General features: G+C 50.8%; 1 protein-coding gene and 1 non-coding gene across 4 annotated transcripts in view; one reads left to right on the top strand and one right to left on the bottom strand.

Moving 5' to 3' along the window:
• Nucleotides 1–21,057, bottom strand: part of PPP1R16A (protein phosphatase 1 regulatory subunit 16A) — a 39,963-nt gene that overhangs the window by 4,761 nt on the left and 14,145 nt on the right. The window contains exons 2-5 of one of the 3 annotated variants that reach the window (XM_040626014.1): nucleotides 12,783–12,974; nucleotides 3,415–3,614; nucleotides 1,107–1,187; nucleotides 136–462 (exon numbers count right to left, since the gene is read on the bottom strand). In XM_040626014.1, coding sequence (XP_040481948.1) covers nucleotides 136–394 — 259 coding nt within the window. In that variant the 5' untranslated portion in view covers nucleotides 395–462; nucleotides 1,107–1,187; nucleotides 3,415–3,614; nucleotides 12,783–12,974. Of the gene's footprint in view, nucleotides 1–135; nucleotides 1,188–3,414; nucleotides 3,615–12,782; nucleotides 12,975–21,057 lie in introns of all 3 variants that reach the window. The other 2 variants (XM_040626015.1, XM_040626013.1) reach the window with 2 other exon arrangements.
• Nucleotides 17,646–17,724, top strand: LOC121101805. The gene has a single exon (XR_005833834.1). It is a non-coding gene; the product is annotated as a small nucleolar RNA SNORD22 (small nucleolar RNA).

Here is a 21,057-nt window from a genome sequence, read left to right as displayed (position 1 = left end):
AGCACCCCGTGTGTGCCGCCCCACCACGGGCTAGCCTCAGGTGGCCTACAACTGACAGCATGCAACTGAGAACACCAGGCCAGCCCCTGGGCCTCCACAGGATGGCACTGTGCCCTGGGGCTCAGCCACGCTCACCTTCTTCCAGGTCATTTCGGGCAGCGGCCTCCAGAAGGGTGACGCTGGCAGGGAAGAGGACCCGCTTCTGCAGCCTGCCGCTGGCTGCCTCCTTCCACGGCCGCTCCCGATGGCCCTTCTTGCCCTGGGCCTCCTTCTCAGCCTGGGCCCACATCTTCACCTGCTGGGCACGTCGCTTCTGGGCGTGCTTCAGCCGCTCCTGCGTGCTCATCCTGGCCACCACAGGCATCTCCGCCAGCAGCTCCAGGTGCTCGGCCATGGCGGGGGCTACCTGCCAGGGGGGCTGCTCGCGGCACCAGATGGGGGAGCACAGGGGCCAGACTGGGCCTGAGGAGTGGGGCAGCGGGCTGGAACAGCACCCTTGGGGGCATCCCCTCCCTAAGGCTCGGTGGTGGCCCCTGCCCCTGGCAAGGCTAGGTCACAAGGCCCCACGCCGTGACCAGGCCCAGACAGTCCTGAGGAACACGGACCCCAGGCAGAAAGGGCAGTGTGGGTGCCCACAGCCTGCCTCTCAAGAGCCCTGGCACCTTGGCTGCTCAGCGGGCAGGGCCTCACCTCCCTCTTGGGGTCAGGGTGCACAGCCTATAGAAAGCAGCCCAGGACCTGGCCAGCCTCAGTCCAGGGTCTGAAGCTAATTACCCAGATAACAAAGCTGCCGTGTCCTGGCACTTCAGTGAGGGCGAAGGGAGGGCAGGGCAATGGGCAGAGGCCCCTGGGAGCCCTTGGGAGTTCTAGAAGCCCCCTCCCCTTCCAGGCCTCAGGATGCTGGGTGGGGTCTGGGAGCAGCCATGGGCTGGCCTTCCCTCCCCTCTCCCATCTGTCCTCCAGGGTCAGTACATCAGTGCTAACAGGGAGGTGTGGCCAGAGGGCGGGCCCCACAGCCACAGAGAGACCAGGGCAGGGTGTGCCCTCAGAGTCCTGGGGTCTTGGCCCCAGTGCCCCCGAGTGAGACTGTGTGAGCAGCCGGGTACCGAGGGCACGGCAACTGTGTCTCCCGGAGGCCTCCTTTCGAAGGCAGGTAAGGCGACAGACAGCAGGCGGCTTCCACTAGCCTGTGGAGGAGGAAGGGGAAGCACGTGAAGGCCAGCTCTGGGTGGGGCCGGCCAGCAGGTGAGATGCTTGCCCCGCCCCAGACGAGGCCCATCTCCAGCCCACAGCCAGCACTGCTGGACAACATTCCCGGAGGGGGCACGCACACACTCAGGGCTCCCAGAAAGGGCAGCGCAGCTCAGAGCAGGGAGCAAGGAGGGCTGAACCGGCAGCTGGCAGTGGGCCTTCCCCATGAAGCTGCCTCTCCAGGGCCCAGGTGCTGGCCTCTGGGAGCTGTTTTCTGCAAGCTTCTCAAGGCCCTGGTCCCCTACTGCATCACTGACCTGTCTGCCCCAGGCTGGACTGCACAAGGTCACCTTCTCCTTGGGCTCCCCCCGAACTGCCCTGAGGGCTGTGCAGGCTACAAACTACCAACGCAGGGCATGGCAGAGCCTCACCCACTCTGCAAGACTCTCCTTCCCTCCCGGCCACTCACAGCGCCCTCCCCTCATGCCCCCCTCCACCCCCAGGGAGCAGGCAATCCCACACACAAGGTGTGACCTTCGCCTCTCTGGGTCTTCCAGGGAAGCTGACCTGAACCACCCACCCCAAGAGACCATAAGTGAGGAGCAAGGCACGCAGTCTCCAGCCGTGGCAAGGGGAGGGGACCCCCAGGCCACGGCTCCCCAGCAGTGAGCTCACAGGGTCACAGGGACCAGTTGCACTTCTTGAAGACGGGCGCCAGCACCAAAGCCACCACCTGACTGTGTCAAGTTGAGCCAGACTTAAAAGGTGTCGCCCACCCTATCACTTCACAGACTAAAAGAGGTTCCGAAGCCCATGTCCTCCAGAAAACAACCAAAAAGAGCAAGCAGCTTTTTAAACTGAACACGTGTCTTGGTTCACTCATTTTGAAGGCCATCCACGAAAATTCATCAGGAAGCAGGATCTGGAGAGCCTAGCATCCCCTCCCCCAACCTAGCCACAGTGGGAAGAACACTGGCCAGTGCACACTGGAGACTCTGGTCTCCTGGTTTGGGCTGCGGCAGCTTACTCGGGTCCTCAGCCCCTGACTCAGGCTCCTGAAGCCCTGGATCTGCTCTGGAGCCCTTCAGCAGTGCTCCTTGCTGGAAGATGCCTGAGGGCAATCTCCCTGTAACTTTGGGCACGTCCTTGGGCTGCTGACTATGTTCTCTGAGCCCAAGGTGACCCTAAGATGACCGTGGGAGTGCCAGGGAAACACTACAGTGGGCGCCCAATCCCAGGACAGTCTCCATGCAGGGGTGGCCCCTCCAGGCTCACCCCTAAGCCTTCTGGGCCCCAGCCCCCTGGACCCTGCCTGATGCCCCTCCCCAGGCCTCACTCAGCTGCCTCCTCCCAGCCACAGTCCAGGAATCGACCACCAGAAGTAGAAGACTCGACCCTCAACTGAGCTGCCAAGGCCAAGATGGCTTAGTGGAGTCCCACGGAATGGCCAGTGCACCACAGCCAGGCCTCAGGGGGTAGGGGGTGGTAAGCAGGGCCTCTCCCACCTTGTTCACAAATCCTCCCCCAAGTCTCACTAGAATGTCAAACAGATAATCTGGGCGACTTTTTCCAGGTCTCAGCTCTGTGCCCAGGTAAACTGCACAAGAGTGTGGACTGAGGGGCGCCTGGGTGGCTCAGTCGTTAAGCGTCTGCCTTCGGCTCAGGGCGTGATCCCGGCGTTCTGGGATCGAGCCCCACATCAGGCTCCTCCGCTGGGAGCCTGCTTCTTCCTCTCCCACTCCCCCTGCTTGTGTTCCCTCTCTCACTAGCTGTCTCTATCTCTGTCGAATAAATAAATAAAATCTTTAAAAAAAAAAAAAAAAAGAGTGTGGACTGAGATGGAAGGAGCCTCCTGGAAGGACGGTGACCACCGCCCCAGAGCCTCTCAGAGCCCACACCCCTGGGCAATCCCTGAAGACTGCGCTGAGAGTGCCGCTGGGGCCCCTGGCTTCTGGGACAGGAGGCCCAGTCCCCAGCCTCCAGCCCCGCAGGAATGGATCCATGCAACACCCGTGACACCCACTGTCACAGCCTCCCAGCAGGTCCCTGCCATTATCCCCATTGCTACACAGGGAAACTGAGACCATGCTTAAATGCAAAGTCCCCTGTTAACCACTCCACCACATCACCCCTCACGCCCACCTCAGCATCTGTGTGAGGGTTAGCGATGGTGGAACAAGAACCCAGAGCCTGAAAGGGGAGGTTACATGTCGCTTTACTCACCCACGGCCTTGTTCAGAGAGAGGAAGAGACTGAGGATGGAGGCTGGGGGAGCCCAGGCTGCGTCAGGCCCAAGCCTGCCCACCCGCCTTCCCTCCGGTTCTGGGGGCTTCCCACCCCCAGGATGTGAAGCTGTGCTTGGCCTTTTGGAGTAGATTCCTGTAACTTGCGGTCAGAACAGCTGGTTTCATTCGCAGCATTATCTACAATAGCAAAAAAACGGGAAAATCGCTAGACACCCCTCACTCTGGGAAAGTGCATATCGCCATTCTACAGAGTAACAAGGTAAGGTCATCCGAATGCCATGGGCGAGGCGCTGGGACCGCTCCCCGGGAACCTGATGCAGAGCCGACACTGTCCTGGTTAAGGCAGGCGTCCCAGAAACATAGGTTTGTCTATCCATGCCAACAGAGGGTGCTGCAGGACTCACACACAGTAAGGGCCCCCGTAGCCCGGCCCCCATTCCGGGGCCGACCCCTAACCCTATCCCATGTGCTCATACCACCCCACCCTAGACCGGCTCGCCTGGGAAGACTCCCATCCCACCAACGTCCCAGACCCCTGCGGGCACACGGGTCTCACAGCGGCTTCCCGAGCAGGCCGAGGCTGGATGCTGGACACCAGACACAAGGGCACTGTCTGTCCTGGCCTGTCTCTTCCACTAGAGGACAAGCTTGTTAAGGGCACACTCCCTGTCCATCTCCTTAACCATGTGCCGGCCCCTGCAAGAGGAGCCTTTGGTCAGCGTTTGTAAAGGGCTGAGGGGACCAGGCCTGGCACAGATCGGTGCAGCTACGGAGTGGACAAGCTCAGGCCTGAGGTGCCCCATGGCCTTACCACCCAGTTAGGAAAGGACCAGATGCCCAGAGACCCTAAAACATGACACCACCAGATTGTGAAGAGGCAGCCCGCCCAGCGCAGGGGAGGGCACTTGACTGGCGTGCCTGCTCTGGTCACTCAAGCGCTCCTCCCTCCCAGCTCCTTTGCTCGGCTCTGTGCTCGGGGCAGGGACGGGGCACAGGAGGGGACCGAGGACAGGCCCTACCCTCAGTAGAGGAGCAGAATGTCCATCAGTGAGTGAGGTCAGGCCTAGTGCCCATGAGCAGAAGGAAGCAGACATGGGAGGGCCTGCTCTGAGAGCAGCAGCTGGGAAACTGGCAGCAGGGTGCTCGCACTGGCACACAGACCGTAGGAGTAGCGGACCTGCGGGTGCTGCCACAGGCACCCTCCCCACTGTGACATCCATGGAGTACAGAGTGGCCATCCCCCAGGGTGCACTCACCAGCAACCCCACAGGGCTACCGTCAGGCTCCTGCTCCAACAGCCTTTACGACAGAAAACACTGGGAATGACCTACCTGTCTGTCACACGGCCTAATTAAATAAGACCCCAAGGGGTTTACGAAGAGCTTCCTGTGGACCACCATGGAAGGGAAGCTAAGAAATAGTGTTTGTTCAGGGGCATCTGGGAGGCTCAGTCAGTTAAGTGTCTGACTCTTGATTTCAACTCAAGGCATGATCGCAGGGTTGTGGGATCGAACCCTGCATCAGGCTCTGTGCTCAGTGCAGAGTCCGCTTGGCATTCTCCCTCTCCCTCTGCTCGTCATCCCATTCACGCACGCTCTCTCTCTCGCTCACTCAGATAAATCAATGAAATCTTTTTATTTTTATTTTTTTTTTAAGATTTTATTTATTTATTTTGACAGAGAGAGACAGCCAGCGAGAGAGGGAATACAGGCAGGGGGAGTGGGAGAGGAAGAAGCAGGCTCATAGCGGAAGAGCCTGATGTGGGACTCGATCCTGGAACGCCAGGATCACGCCCTGAGCCGAAGGCAGCCGCCTGACGACTGCGCTACCCAGGCGCCCCCAATGAAATCTTTTTAAAAAATAAAGAGAACATGAGCAGGGTGAAGGGCAGAGGGAGGGGGAGAAACCGACTCCCCGCTGAACAGGGAGCCCAATGCGGGGCTCGATCCCAGGACCCTGAGATCATGACCAGAGCTGAAGGCAGACGCTTAACGACTGAGCCACCCAGGAATCTCAATAAATAAATCTTTAAAAAAAAATGTTCGGTGAAGAAAAAAGGTATAAAGTCTGTATATGGTACACTACCTTTTGTGTAAAAAAGGAATAAAATAAGAACATACATTTTTATGTATATAAGAAACACAAGAAAGACACACAAAAAAGACCAGAAGTGGTCATGGTGGGGTTCAGAGAGGCAGGTGGATGGGGAATACACACTTCAGGTCACTTCTGCTTGACTTTTGAGCCACACAAGGTAAACCTCTTCTTTTTTTTTTTTTAAGATTTTATTTATTCATTCCACAGAGACAGAGACAGCCAGCGAGAGAGGGGACACAAGCAGGGGGAGTGGGAGAGGAAGAAGCAGGCTCATAGCGGAAGAGCCTGATGTGGGGCTCGATCCCATAATGCCGGGATCACGCCCTGAGCCGAAGGCAGACGCTTAACCGCTGTGCCACCCAGGCGCCCCAAGGTAAACCTCTTCTAAGCACCTGTAAGCACTCTGTTTTGGGAGAACAGGTGTGAGCACTCCTGTTGGCTATCAGATCTGACCTGGTAAGGACAGCACGTACCACAGTCAGCTCCGGGAGCATCTTCTGTCCCCAGCTGAGGAGCTGGCCTCTGCCCACAGGCTGTGGGAGCCACAGAAGCTTTCAGACAAATGACTGATGTGATCAGATGGGGGGTGAGGGAAACCTCACAGAAGAGGCACAGGGACCCACACACCTCCCAGTAGGGAATGGACAGGAGAAGACAAGAGTAACAGGACGAGGATGGGACAGGTTGTCAGATGCAGGGAAAGGGCCAGTGAGAGGCAGGCAGACGAAGGAGGGCCCTCAGGAGTAGGTGTGAGCAGTGTCCAGGGCAAACTGGCACCAGGAAGCCCAGGACAGAGCATCCAGGAGCAAGGGGCCAACAGAGATGCACATGGGAGGACGAGGGTGGCCGCTGCAGAGAGCACAGAAGGGCCACACAGGACACGGAGGGAGCACCGCTCCGGCACGTGGCTACAGATGCCTGGAAACACAGAGCAGGTTCCACCCCTCTCCTCACCCCAAGGGGCGCTTGGGTGGCTCTGTCGGTGAACCGTCTGACTCTTTGATTTCGGCTCAGGTCACGATCTCAGGGTCGTGGACCGAGCCCCACGGAGAGCTCTGTGCTTGGTGTGCAGTCTGCTTGAGGTTCTCTCCCTTACCCTCTCCCTCTGCTCCCCTTGCTAAAATAAATAAATAAAATCTTAAAAAAAAAAAAATCCGCTCCAGACTCATCAGAGACACAGCCACAAGGAAGAACAAAGCCACAGGCATATCAGGAAAAAGGAAGAGTATCTGTGATCCCAGCACAGGGAAGCCTTTCTAACCGTGACACAAAACCCAGGGACGAAAACAAGAAGTGATAAATCCGGCTGCACTAGGTCTTCAAGATGTCTGCACCAAGGGATAAGACCAATCAAAACAAAACCCACAAAACCAGAAAACAGATGGTCAGCTGGGCAAAACATGACCAAGTGGTCCTCAGGTCCATCATGATGGGGCCGTGCAAGACAGCTCACCGGACAGAGGACACAGATCGCGCTGAAAACACCCAGTTAGATACTCAAGTCCCTAGTAATTACCAGCAGGACACGCGCTTGGATGGCACACGTGGCTGGACCAGAGAGGCCCAGGGTGCCAGCCTCGAGGATGACCTGGGGCACCCAGAGAAACGGAAAAGGCTTGGACCAATACAGCATGTCAAGACACTGCCCCGCAGGTGTACCTCCCACCGCACAGGTGACCCTTCTCAAAGAAGGAACCTTCCTGTGCTTTTAAAAGAGAAGGATAAGGAGACCACTGCCAGCCCTGCAGAGGTCCCCCACGGAGAACCGGCAAGGACACGGCGGGGGGCCCCACCTCCGGAGAAACTGGCTGAGCTGGCAGGGAAGGTAGAGACAGGCTTGACCAGAGAGCAGCGAGGAGGGGGCTTCTGACCCTGCTCTCAATCCCCCAGTTCTGAACCCACCTCAGCCCCCTGCCCTGGAAGGGGGGCACTCACCTGCCCTGTCCCTCACTGTGGCTTGCAGCCCCTCCCCCACTCCTCTGTCCAAGAGTCCTAGCTGACACGAGCCAACAGCTCTGCCGACCACCCACCCCAGCCCTTGCTCTGGGCATCGCCCCATCGCTGCGCCAGCTCTGAATTCCTGCGGTGTCCATTTCTTGCGACCACCCTTCAACTCCCTGCTCCTCAGTCTGACCTCTTCTTCCTGCCAGTGACCTCATCCTCTGTCCCAGTTATGCCCGTGACCCCGTCACCATCAGTAACTGTCCCCCCTCACCCCCACCCTGGCATTTCAACTCAACAGCCCATTCTCAGACCATCACCTACCCCCCAGCCCAGCTCAGTGCTGCAGACGCTGACCCCAGCACTCCAGAGCCCCCACACTGTCATGTCCTCACCTTGAGCTTCAAGCCGTGCTCGACCATCACGTGCTCTGCCTCCTGCTCTACTGTGCACAGGGGGAAAGCCAGCCTGTCCGGCATGCCTGCCCCAACACGGAATGAGCCAGCAGAGCCACGGACCACACCGCAGACAGGTGCGGGGCCCACTCTGTAGAGGCCACTTTCAGGCAACCAACTTGAGCCATGGAAACCTGACGAAAGTAGAGGGCCCACAGTGACCCCCCCCCCAGCCCCCTAGCTGAATACAAACAGGCCCATCAGGTGACCCACTCAAAAACAGCCACAGGCCCTACGGCTGACCAATGGGCCACTTACACCCGGACATAGATACCAAAAAAGGAAAATTCCCTCCATTCCCATACCTCCTCACCTTCCCCCTTTAACCGCAGCCCCCCACCACAGCCGCCTCCTGGCAGAGAGTCTCTCCCTCACTGTTCCGCATGCTGTCCTGCCCGCTCTGCCCGCTGCTCCCTTACGGTGTATTCAGTAAACTCTCCTTTGTTCTGCATCACCCGTGAGGCCAGCCTCCACCCGATCGGGTCACCGCACATTTGGTGGCCCCGATCCGATCAGAATATCCCCACACTCAATGGCACTAATTCTTTGAGAAATCTTACAGCTTCCTTTGCCTCTTCTCCCTTATTTTCATGCTCAGCTGCTGACATGGTTCATAAAAAAACAGAAGCCATCAGACAAGGATATCCACCTGCCACTGTTCCCCCCTTCCCCCGCAATGCTTCATCCCACTACAAGGACCCGGACCCACGCCCCCAGGACCCTTCCAGGACCTCTGTCTCCCAGTATCAGCTCTCTCCTGCCTCTGCGTTCTTTCCATCAGCACAATGATTATCCCAACCTAATTTTAAAAACAAACCATGCTGGGTGAGACAAGAATGTTTGCTATCACTACTTCTGTTCATATTTGTACTAAGGTTCTAGCCAATGCAACTGGGCAAGAGAAAGAAATAAGTGGAATAAGGACAGGAAGGGTACAAAAAACTCATTATTTGCAAATGACATCGTGTATGATAAAAACCCGAAGGATCCTATAGAAAAACAATTAGGATTAATTAAAACAGCAATATTGGCAGATACAAGGTCAATGTAAACAATAATTGTATTTACAAATGCTAGCAACAACTAGACAATGAAACATTACGATGCTGTTTATGGTAATACAATATACCCCAAATCATCAATGTCTAGGAGTAAGTCTAACAAAAGAGGCACAAGACCTATACACAGAAAACCACAAAACCTTTTTTAAAAGCATGAGGGAAGACCTAGCGAATAAGGATCCACCATGCTCATGGGTCACAAGTCTCGGAAGTGCCAGAACGTCATTTCTCCCCAGCTTATCTAAGGTCCAAAGCGATCCCAACCAAAACACAGTAGCTGTATTTGAAACTCACAAAACTTATTCTCCATTTTATGTGAATTGGAAAAGGCTAAGAACAATCAGGACAATCCTAGAAAAGAACAAATTTGAAGTACTCACACTATTCCATAACAAAACGTAATATAAAGATTGGTAACTAAGACTCTGAGGTATTGGCTTAGGGGTAAACAGACCAATGGAACAGAAGAGAGTCCAGAAACAAACCCACTAAGTGTAGACACTCAACTTATGACAGTGCAGAGCAGCAGAAAAAGAACCTCTCCAATAAATGGAGCTGGGTCAGCTGGATAGCCACATATAAAAGAAAACTCATCATAATCACTACCCCAGGTGCACTATGCATCTCAATGTTAAAGGTGAAGACATACAGTTTCTGCAGACAGGACACCAAAAGCACAGTCCGTAAAAGACAACTTGAACTACACCACAATTAAACACTTTTGCTCCACAAAAGACCCTGTGAAGAGGGTGAAAAGCCAAGCCATTGACTGGAGAGCACGTCTGCAAATCATAGACCAAACAAATAACTTCTCTCCAGCTCACATAAAGGACTCAAAACTCATCCGTAAAAACCAAACAATCCAATTAGAAAATGGGCAACAGGCGTGAACAGACACTTCACTGAAGACGATACACAGATGGCAAAAAAGCCCACGGGAAGATCTTCGACAGCATTAGCCGTGAGGAAGCGCAGGTTAAAACCACAGGAGGTGCCCCTGCATACCTATCAGAAGGGGCAAGGGTTTCCCACATTGCTGGTGGGCACACAAAATGGTGCAGCCACTCTGGAAAACAGACCAGTAGTTTCTTAAAAACACTAAGCATGTGCTCACCACATGACCCAGCAGCGGCACTCTTGGGCCTTTGTCCCAGAGAAATGGACATTCCAGTTCACACAAAAACCTGGACACAAACTTCACAGCAACTTTACTCATAACAGCCCCAAACTGGAAACAACCCAGGCCTTCAATGGGCAAATGGTTAACGGAACTCTGGTCCACCCACATCATGGAACACTCCTCTGCGATGGAAAGGGTCCGACTCCGGAGGCACACAGCCTGCACGGATCTCAAGGGCACTGGGCCCCTCCCTAACAGTCCCACCCTGCACGATTCCAAAGATAACAAATCCTTGAGACGGTGAGATCTTAGGGGGTGGGGTGGGGGCAGAGGAAGACAGTGGCCATGGCTACACAGGGTAGCACAGGGTCCTTGTCATGGAGCTGCTCTGCACTTGGACTCTCCTGGTCACACAAATCCATACAGTTAACAAGACTGCACACACGCGTGCACACACACAGACGCAGGTACACTGGTAAAATCTGCAAAGGTCAGTGGAGTGTGTGCACGTCAGTGTCCTAGATGCCTTCAGGGGACTTCAGATGTGTGCAAGGGGTCAGTCTCTCTGAGCTACTTCTCACAACTGTATGTAAATCTATAGCGATTTCAAAATAAAATGTAAAAGTAAAAGGAGTGAGGAAGGAAGCCCTGGAGTAGGAAATGGTATTGGTGATACAAAGCTAGCACTACTAAAAAGCAAAAGGAACCCTTCCACCAAATAGGGAAATGGGCCAACACCTTCCACTAGCACCTCACCTCATCCACACAAGGAACCCCGGCCATCAGTCAGTCCCTCCTCCCAGGGCGGAGACCGACGGTGGGGAAGGCACAGAGGAGCGGTGACTGTCCTGGACCACCACCAGGGTGTCCATGGTATACATGTCCTCCACTAGCCATCCCACTGCAGACACTGCCCCAGGGGGAACGTGCCCCAGGTGCACGGCTAGATAGGACATTCCCAGGACAGTTGGCCAACTGGGACCCAGGCTCTGAGCTCAAGTGCTGTATCGACGTCCTGAACCTTCAGGAAATGCACGCTCAAGGATAAGGGCACAAATGGCTTCCCAAATACCTGGCCTCATCGGCAGTAGGGAACCACCAGAAACATTCCAGCAGCAGAACGGGAGGGATCAGCTGTCACACGACAAGCGCTTGGCATCAGAACGCACTTCCACAGACCAGCCTTATGAGGCTGGAGACCTTATTATCCTTGCTTACGGGCCCAGGGCAGCAAAGGATTCTAAAAGAGGAGCCATATCCACACTGTTCCAGACATGCCCACCTGTCATTCTAGGATCACAAGTATCTCAAAGCCAACACAGGAATGGGGTTAATGGCCTCCTGCCCCAAAGGGTCCTTCTTCCATGCCCTATCTCTCAGAGTGGCATATGCCTGTCCCTCTGTCCTGCCAGCCTCCCACCACTGGGTCTCAAGGACCCATTACAGGCAGGCCCTTGGTGCTGCCTGCACTACTGCCTGGGGCCTGGGGCCGCTTATGGTCCCTCCGACTCCCCTGGGTCCAGCCTCCGCCTCCCAGACTCCACATTCCTGGGAGAACCCTCAGGAATTGAGTGCCTACTCTGGGAACACCCTTGAAACTGGCCACCTGAACCATGGTTCAGTGACCTTGACACTACAATTGTCACCAAGGCAGACCTCGGCTCCAGGAGGCCTGCATCTCCTGCTTATTCCTGCTTTTATTCATTTCTTCCACAAGCAGCGGTCACCACTCCTGCTGCTCCAGGGCTGGCACTCAAGGGAAGGGCGGTGGATGACCAACGCACCTTCAAGGTGGCAGCTCATGGGCTGGAAGGAGCATCCAGTTCAAGCGAAGGGTCAGTGTAAAGGCCGAGAGGGAAGACACCTGCGAGTCTGAGAACCAGGAAGCAGCACAGCCGGGCCCTGGTTCCCACTGGGTCTGCGTCTTCCACCTGCTGTTCTGTGACCAGCTGGGGCTCCAGCCTGATTCTGTACTGCAGCCCCAGGGCACTGAAAATGCACACAGGGTCCTGACGACCCCATGGAAGGCCAGAGCTTCTCACGCAGCCCACAGACGCCCTGGACCCAGGGCCTGCATGGGTTTCCACCCGAGCACTCAGCAGCTTGTCCATCCCGCACCCAGGACACCATCCCACCACTGTCCAGCCAGGCTGGATCTCCGGTAGGTGCTGTGAGCCATGCTGAAGATGCACAGGCTTCCTCGCATTTCCCCCAGTGTGTCGGGGTCCTCTTTGAGAACTTTTCCACTGTGAAGTGTGATACAAAGTGCATAAAACACACGTAAACTGGACACACGAGACCACGTGAGCACCACCCATCAGGACAGCGAGCAGGTGCCGGAGCCTTCCCCCATCCCTCCTTGCTTGTGGTCACCACCTCGGTTTTCCACCTGTGCACCCACGCACACTTCCCGAACGCAGGGGCGTGGGATGCATCCACTCCGAGGTGAGGGGCTCCAAGTTTTGGCCTTTAGCTGGACTAACAGTCCGCTGTGTGACTGTGCAGGCTCCAACCCACTTTCGTTCCATACGGACACCCAACTGCCCAGCACCATTTGTTTGAAAGCTGCTTCTCCCCAAGTTCTGCAGCGCTGCCCTGGTCGTAAAGTTCCTAACTCTGTTCCAGTGACCCATCTGCTGATCCCTGAGCCCGTATTAGAGGTCTGTCCTACCTGCTGTGGCTCCAGGATCAGTCCCCTCTTGAGCTCCTCAGCCGTCTGTCAAGGCCTAGCTCGCCTGGCCTCAGCTTCCTCTCAGACCCTCGCAGAGGGCCTGCACCCTTTCGCAGTTTTCTCGGTGCTCCTCAGACCCCTTGCCACAGAGCCGTAGAGCCGGACAAAACTGAAGCTATCCTGGGTTTTGTCCTAAAAAATGAAATCTCCTTTGGCTCAGGTACAACTGCCAGCTGACGAGCCTGAGAGGGGATCTGTGAGTGAGGCCCCAGGGGCCACCTGAGGCAGGGACCACAGTGAGCTCCAGCAGCAGCGCCTGCAAGGGGCCAGAATCTGGGAAGTCCTCCCCCCAAACATCAGGAGGCTCCCCCCAAACTGGGAGGCCTCCTTCCCCCATTTTCTTTCCCTTTGCCATCCAGCTCCAAAATAAAGCTAATAAACTTACAGCAAGGTGTCAGGGGCGTAGCCGCCTGCCTGAAAGAAGTCTGGCTGGAGGCATCTCCATTTGAAAAGAGGCTCAGTGAGCAAAGAGAAAAGCCAGCCCTTGGCTCAGAGAGATTAAGGACAGAGGACTTCCAGCGGCCCCTGGTCACCTGGAGGCCAACACAGCCCCCAGGCCCTTGTGGCCACACTGTCCCATTTAGTCTCAGTTAGCCTAGTCACTCCAATGGGCCAGGATCCCATCATGTAGATTTGGAAATTAAGGTCTGTGAGGAACAACAAGGTCGAAAGCACAAAGTTGTAACCCTGGGTCTGTTCTGACTCAGAACACGCCCCAACAGTGACCCTCGGGCGTGGAACAGTGGTGAGGGAAGCTGGAGAGGGTTTATAGACAAGACACGTGGGCCACACAGCCTTAGAAAAGAGATGTGCAGGTGTAGATGACCAACTGAGCACACGTGTACCCACAGTGAGACCCCACCCCCCACAAGCCTAGTAGAACTGGAAGGGCAACAGAGAGCAAGGGAATTCACGATTAGTACACAGATTCCTGAAGTTGGAGGGAAGAACAGGAGGAGCTACTGAACAGAGAGGATGGCAAAGGGGAAATGCCCAGGGAATAATGGAGGTCAGAAAAACTCAAGGAGATAATAAAGGGGACTGGTAACACATAAAGCAGCAGAATCCCCGTGAACCTAAAGCCAGCCAAGAACATCATTCCTCTAGGGTGCAGGAGATGGGGACAGGACACACAGATGAGAAAGCAGGGTTCGTGCATCCCTCCTGGCTATGCAGACAGAAGGACTGACCGACATCATTTCCAACTTTTGCAACACAGTATTAGGGACTAGGGTACAGGACAGGACATAACTTCCATCTAGCTGGCAGTGTAAAGCGGCAGCGCATGGGATAAATAACCCAAGGACTTCAGGATCTCTGCACAAACAAACTGAAAACTGGGGCTCAGGTATCTATGCACCAACGTTCAACGTGATTCACAAGAGCTAAAAAGCAGAAACTCAAATGTCCATCGGCAAATGAAAAGATAAACAAAATGTGGTCTATCCATATGGTGGAATATTCAGCCATAAAAAAGAAGGAAGTTCTGACACATGCCACAATGGACAAAAGGACAGTGTGTGATTCCACTTGGAGGAGGGACCGAGAATAGGTAAATTCACAGACACAGACAGAATGCAGGTTGTCCAGGGCTGGGGGACCGGGGCGGGAATTGTTTAAAGGGGCCAGAGATGCGGCACCTGGGTGGCTCAGTCGGTTAAGCATCTGCCTTCGGCTCAGGTCAGGATTCCAGGGTCCTGGAATCGAGTCCACGTTGGGCTCCCTGCTCAGCGGGGAGCCTGCTTCTCCCACTCCCTACGCACCCTCCCCTTCTCTCTCTCTCTCTCAAAAATAAATAAATAAAATCTTTTAAAAAATAAAAAAATAAAATGTCCTTTTAAAACAAATAAAAAAAAATAAAGGGGACAGAGTTTCTGTTTCAGGTGGTTAAAAGGTTCTGGTAATGGATACACATGATGACTGCACAATATGGACGGTGTACTTAGTGCCACTGAATTGTACCTAAAAATGGTTACAATAGGTTTTATGTCATGTACATTTTACCACAATTACGAAAAAAAAAGCAAAGGCACAGGTGACTAGAGGAAGGGGAGGGAAAGGGTGCCTGCGCCAGTCCCACCCTCACACAAGGCTGCAGAAGCAGGGACGGAGGTTCGCCTAGGTGGTGGGAAACTGCCGAAATGGCCTGGTTTTCAATAATCATGTGACCGGCTGAGAAGCTCGTACTTTTACCCTAAGACTGTCCTAGGCTTACAGTGAGTTGCAGGAGATACTTAACACTTGTAATACCACAATGCTGTCATCCTGGGTCCCTAAGAACCAAGATTCTAGGCGTGGGGGAAAAAAGATACAAATACAAGAGCAAGAGCAAGGAGGTAAAATAAAATTCCTGTAGTCTTAAATCTGACCTGGAAGTATCAATAAAAACTTGTAATGTTATTTAATTTAAAACAAACTTCCTACTTCTGTCCACTGAAAAGACCTAGAAACAGTGAGCAGCCCAGCAGCAAGGAGCACTCCAAAAACCCAGCCTAAAATCTCCATTTTCCTTATAAATGTCTTTGTAGAAACACCTGATTCCAGGCGTGGGGCTGGAGATGCCCGAGCGTAACCCGCAGCATCTTGTCACGGCAAGCAGTGAGAGAGCGGTCAGACGACAGGGCCCGCATCTGACATTCCCAATGCCAAACACGGGAGGAACGTGGTACTGATGCAGTCAGAAGAGGAAGCGGGATGGGCTGAACCCTACCAAACCCAGACACTGAAATCCGCACTGAAAACAAGACGAACTCATTGTCAGAGAATTCTAACTCATTATTTTGAAGACCGTAAAATAAGAGAGAATTGGTCATTTTTTAATTCTCTTGAGAGATGTTTGCTTTGTTTTTTGTGTTTTGTTTTTCTCTTCACAGCAAGTACACTGCTTAATCCCATCACCTAGTTCACCCATCCTCCCAACCGACTTGACCATCTGTTTGTTCTCTTCTCCTATATGAACCCTACCGAATACCTGATGTGGGAAAATCTTTATCAATCACAAAAAAGACAACTGGACACTGTGCCACACAGTGGAAGAGCAACCATCTTATATAAAGCAGTCTTCTTAAACAATAAAAAATGAAACAGAGGGGCGCCTGGGTGGCACAGCGGTTGGGCGTCTGCCTTCGGCTCAGGGCGTGATCCCGGCGTTATGGGATCGAGCCCCACATCAGGCTCTTCCACTAGGAGCCTGCTTCTTCCTCTCCCACTCCCCCTGCTTGTGTTCCCTCTCTCGCTGGCTGTCTCTATCTCTGTCGAATAAATAAATAAAATCTTTAAAAAAAAAAATGAAACAGAATCTGATTAAGGTTTGATAAGACTACCAGTGTCTAGGAAATGCAGGAGAACAGGTCAAAGGGCACCACAGAGGCACAATCAGAAAGATCGATGACGTGGGAAACTATAAAAACAAGTGACTAAGTTTCTTCAACAAATAAACTGAGTAAGAAAACAATGATGGTTGGGGAACCTATATATTTAAAGAAGCTTAAGAGACATGTGCAACATATGTACCTTTTTTGGATCCAAATTCAAACAAATCATAAAACGTATAATAATGACATTTATGAGACAAAGATTTGAACACTGATTATATTAAGAAATTGCAGTTAATTTGTCTAGGTATTGTGATATATTTTTTATTTTTATTTATTTTAATTTTTTTTTTTAAGATTTTATTTAGGGACGCCTGGGTGGCTCAGTCAGTTAAGCATCTGCCTTCGGCTCAGGGCATGATCTCAGGGTCCTGGGATCGAGTCCCGCATTGGGGGGGGGGTCCCAGCTCAGCGGGGAGCCTGCTTCTCCCTCTGCCTCTCCCTCTGGGTGTACTCTCTTTCTAGCTCTCACTCTCTCTCAAATAAATAATAAAGTCTTTTAAAATATAAAAAATAAGGATTTAATTTACTTATTTGATAGAGAGAGCACAAGCAGGGGGAGCGGCAGAGGGAGAAGCAGGCTCCTGGCTGAGCAGGGACCCCAATGCAGGACTCGATCCCAGGACCCTGGGATCGTGACCTGAGCTGAAGGTGGCTGTTTAACCAATTGAGCCACCCAGGTGCCCCTAGTTACTGTAATGTATTTTTAAAGTATTCCTTCTAGGGGCTCCTGGCTGGCTCAGTTGGTAGAGCCTGCGACTCTTAATCTCAGGGTCGTGAGTTCAAGCCCCATGCTAAGTGTAGAACTTACTTTAAAAAAAAAGTATTCCTTCTAGAAATAGATACAAAAATATTTACAGAGTGAATAATATATTTGAGATTTGCTTCAAAATAATATAAAAGATACAGGTGAGACAAAACTGGCATGAGTTGGTAATTGTTGAAGTTGGATGATGAATATATGAGGACCACTGTATTCTACCTACTTACATAGATGTTTGAAATTTAACATTAATAAAAGCTAAAAAAAAATTATTTCACTAGGGTAGACCATATACTGGAACATAATCCAAGATTCAGCAACTTCATAAGGAATGAAAACAGAGTATATTCACTGACCACAATGGAATTAAACTAGAAGTCAGTAACAAAAATATATCTGGAAAATTTCCCAAATAGTTGGAAGCTTAATAGCATACTTCTAAATAGCCTACAGTCTAAGGTAGGAATCAAAATGGAAATTAGAACATATTTTGAGCTGAATGAAAATGGAAACATACATATCAAAATATGTGAGATACAGTTAAAGCAGTGCTTAGAAGGAAATGTTTACCATTGATTGCTTAAATAAGAAGGTCAAATCAATGACCCAAGCTTCCACTTAAGAAGCTAGAAAAAGAGGGGAAAATTAAACCCAAAGTAAAAGAAATCCCAGTGAAGAAACAGTCACATGTCTTACCTCCTGTCCTAGTCCCAGAGCCTGTAACGGTGAACCAAAGTAAAAGAAAATACTAATAAGAACAAAAAGTAATGAAATACAAAATAGACAAATAGAGGAGAATATTGAAACTAAAAGCTATTCCTTTCAGAGGTACCTGGGTGGCCCAGTCAGTTAAGCATCTGACTTCAGCTCAGATCATGATCTCGGGGGCCTGGGATAGAGCCCCATATTGGGTTCCATGCTCAGTGGGGAGTCTGTGTCTCCTTCTCTCTCTGCCCCTCCCCCAACTCATGCTCACGTGTGCTCTCTCTCTCTCAAATAAATGAATAAAATCTAAAAAAAAAAAAAAAAAAAGGCTGTTCCTTTGAAAATCTCAATAAAATTGATAAACTTTTACTAGACTGATCGAGAAAGGAGAAGACAGGGGTGCCTGGGTGGCTCATTCAGTCAAGCATCTGACTCTCGGTTTTGGCTCAGGTCACAATCTCAAGGTTGTGAGATCAAGTCCCACAATGGGCTCCATGCTCAGCAGGGAGTCTGCTTGAGATTCTCTCCCTCCCCCTCTGCCCCTACCCCTGCTCATGCAGGCATGCTTTCTTTAAAATAAATAAGTCTTAAAAAAATAAAAATAAAAGACAAAAATTACCAATATTATTCATAAGAAAGGGGGCATCACTACAGACCTCACAGATCATGAACAGATTAAAATGGTAATGTTCTGAACAATTTATGACAATAAACTCAACAACTTAGGTCAAAGGTCAATGAACTAGAGCCCACAGACCAAATCTGGTCTACCACCTATTACTATAACTGAAGTTTTTGAGAATATAGCAGTACTCATTTGTTTATGTATTATCTATGGCTGCTTTGTGCTACAAATATATATATAGTTGAGTAGCTGCAACAAACACCACATGGCCTAAAAAGCCTAAGATATTTACCATTTGGCCCTTTTATAGAAAAAAATTGCCATGTTTGACTTAGATAAATGAGGAAATTACCTGAATGAAACAAATTATCAAAATGAACTAAAAAAGAAACAGAAAACCTGAATAGCCCTATATCTATTAAAGAAGTTAAATTTGCAGTTACAAACTTTCCCAAAAAAGAAACTCCAGGCCCAAAGAGTTTCACTGGTAAATTACATCGAACATTTAACAAAGAAATAATACCAAATCTACAAAAGCCCTTTCTAAAAATAGAAGAGAAAGGTACACATCCCTACTCATTTTATAAGGCCAGTATTACCCTGACTCTAAAACCAAAGACATAACAAGTTAAGAATACTACATGCCAATTTACTTATGAATAGCTTCAAAAATCCTTTTAAAATTATTGCCAAACACTGAATCCAGTATTATATAAAAAGGATAACACATCATGACCAAACGGGGTGTATTACAAGAGCAAATAGTTGGTTTAACATTTTAAAAACCAAAACAGTTTACTATTTAAAAAAAAACACACAATTGAATCAATAAAAGCAGAAAAAGCATTTGGCAAAATTCTACATCTGATCATTAAAAAAAAACTTAGAAAACTAGGAAACTTCCTTCTATTCCTCAGTTAAATCATGCCTATGGGAAAAGAATGAACACTTTCCTCCTAGGATCAGGGACACCAATCCTGTTCAACATTATACTAGAGGTCCTAGCCAGTGCACTAAGTCAGGAAACAAAAAGCATGCAGATTGGAAAGGAAGATGTAAGACTCTTTAGATTCAGAAAGAATGTAGATAGGTATGTAGAAGACATGTAGGAAATTCTCAGGGGGTGCCTCGGTGGCTCAGTCAGCTCAGTGTCTGACTCTTGATTTCAGCTCAGGTTATGATCTCAGGGTCATGAAATCAAGCCCCACATCGGGCTCTGCACTTGGCATGGAGTCTGCTTGGCATTCTCTCTCTCTCTCTGCTCCTAGTCCCACCAAATAAATATAAATAGACAAAATCTTATTTAAAAAAAAAATAATTAAAAAATTTAAAAAAGAGGGACACCTGGGGGGCTCAGTCAGTTAAGTGCCTGCCTTCGGCTCAGGTCATGATCCCAGGATCCTGGGATCGAGCTCCCACTAAGGGAGGAGACTGCTTCTCCCTCTGCCTGCCCCTCTACCTGCCACTCCCCCTGCTTGTGTGCTCTCTCTCTCTCTCTCTGACAAATAAATAAATAAAATCTTTTGAAAAATCCTTGATAATCTACAATAGGGATACTAGCATAAATATATTTATCAAGGTTGTGAAATACAAGGACCATATGTCAAAATTAACTGTATGTCTCTGTACTGCCAACAAACAATTGGAAACTGTAAAATGTTCATTATCATTTACAAAATTAGTATCACAAAGTATGGAATACTTTGACACCCTTTCAAAAGGTAGAGTCTAATCCACTTTTCCTTCAGTATGGTCGGACTTAGTTACTCCTAACAAAAGAAAACCCAAAAAATGGCAGAAACTGAACAAACAGAAAACAAGCAAACAGAAATGGCAATGTATAACTTCTGAGATTAAGTCATAAAAGGTAATGCAGCTTCTTGCTTGCCCTCTCTTGGATCTCTGGTGCTGGAAGAACTTAGCTGGTATGCTGGGAAACATGTAAGCAGTCTACAGAAAGGCCCACGTGTGAATAGCTGAGGCCTCCTGCCAACAGCCAGGTAAGGGCACCACCTTATAAGCAGATCCTTCAGCCCCTGTCTAGCCCTCCAATAATGCAGCCCTGACTATCCTAACTGCAACCACAGGAGACCTTGAACAAGAACCACCCAGCTAACCCATTTTTGAATTCCTGACCTACAGCAACTGTGACATAGTAAATATTTATTGTTTCAAGTCACTATATATATTTTTTTTCTTAAGATTTTATTTATTTATTTGACAGGGAGAGAGCGGGCACAAGCAGGGGGAGCAGCAGAGCCGAGAGGGAGGAGCAGACTTCCCGCTGAGCAAGGGGCCCAATGCAGGACTCGATCTCAGGACCCCAGGATCATGACCTGAGTTGAAGGCAGACGCTTCACCAACTGAGCCACCCAGGTGCCCCAAATCACTATATTTTAGAGTAATGTGATACACAGCAATAGACAATACAAAGTGAAAATTAGTAAAAGGAAACCTCACTTAGAATGGAGTCCGGGGGCCAGCAGGGGGAGCGCTCCTGTCAATTACACACCCAACAGGGACCTTCCAAGTGGCTACTGCTTCAGCTACCACTTTACTGCCCCTGCCCGGGCAGGAGGAAGGTTTCCTGCTCCCCTGGCAGCAGTGGAGCCAAGGAGGACAAGCCAGTACACTTCCAGCTCCCAGTTTACTCCCGGACTTCTAACTGACAGCAGCACCCAGCTCCCCCTTTCCTCTGTAAAAGAGCTCTGCTCTCCTTTGCTCTGCAGACCTGCCTGTGGATTTGCC

Source organism: Ursus maritimus, unplaced genomic scaffold (assembly GCF_017311325.1).
Source record: "Ursus maritimus isolate PB19 unplaced genomic scaffold, ASM1731132v1 scaffold_9, whole genome shotgun sequence".
NCBI classification, from domain to species: domain Eukaryota; kingdom Metazoa; phylum Chordata; class Mammalia; order Carnivora; family Ursidae; genus Ursus; species Ursus maritimus.
Note: the sequence above shows the minus strand (reverse complement) of the source record. Positions and strands in the feature narration are given on the sequence as shown.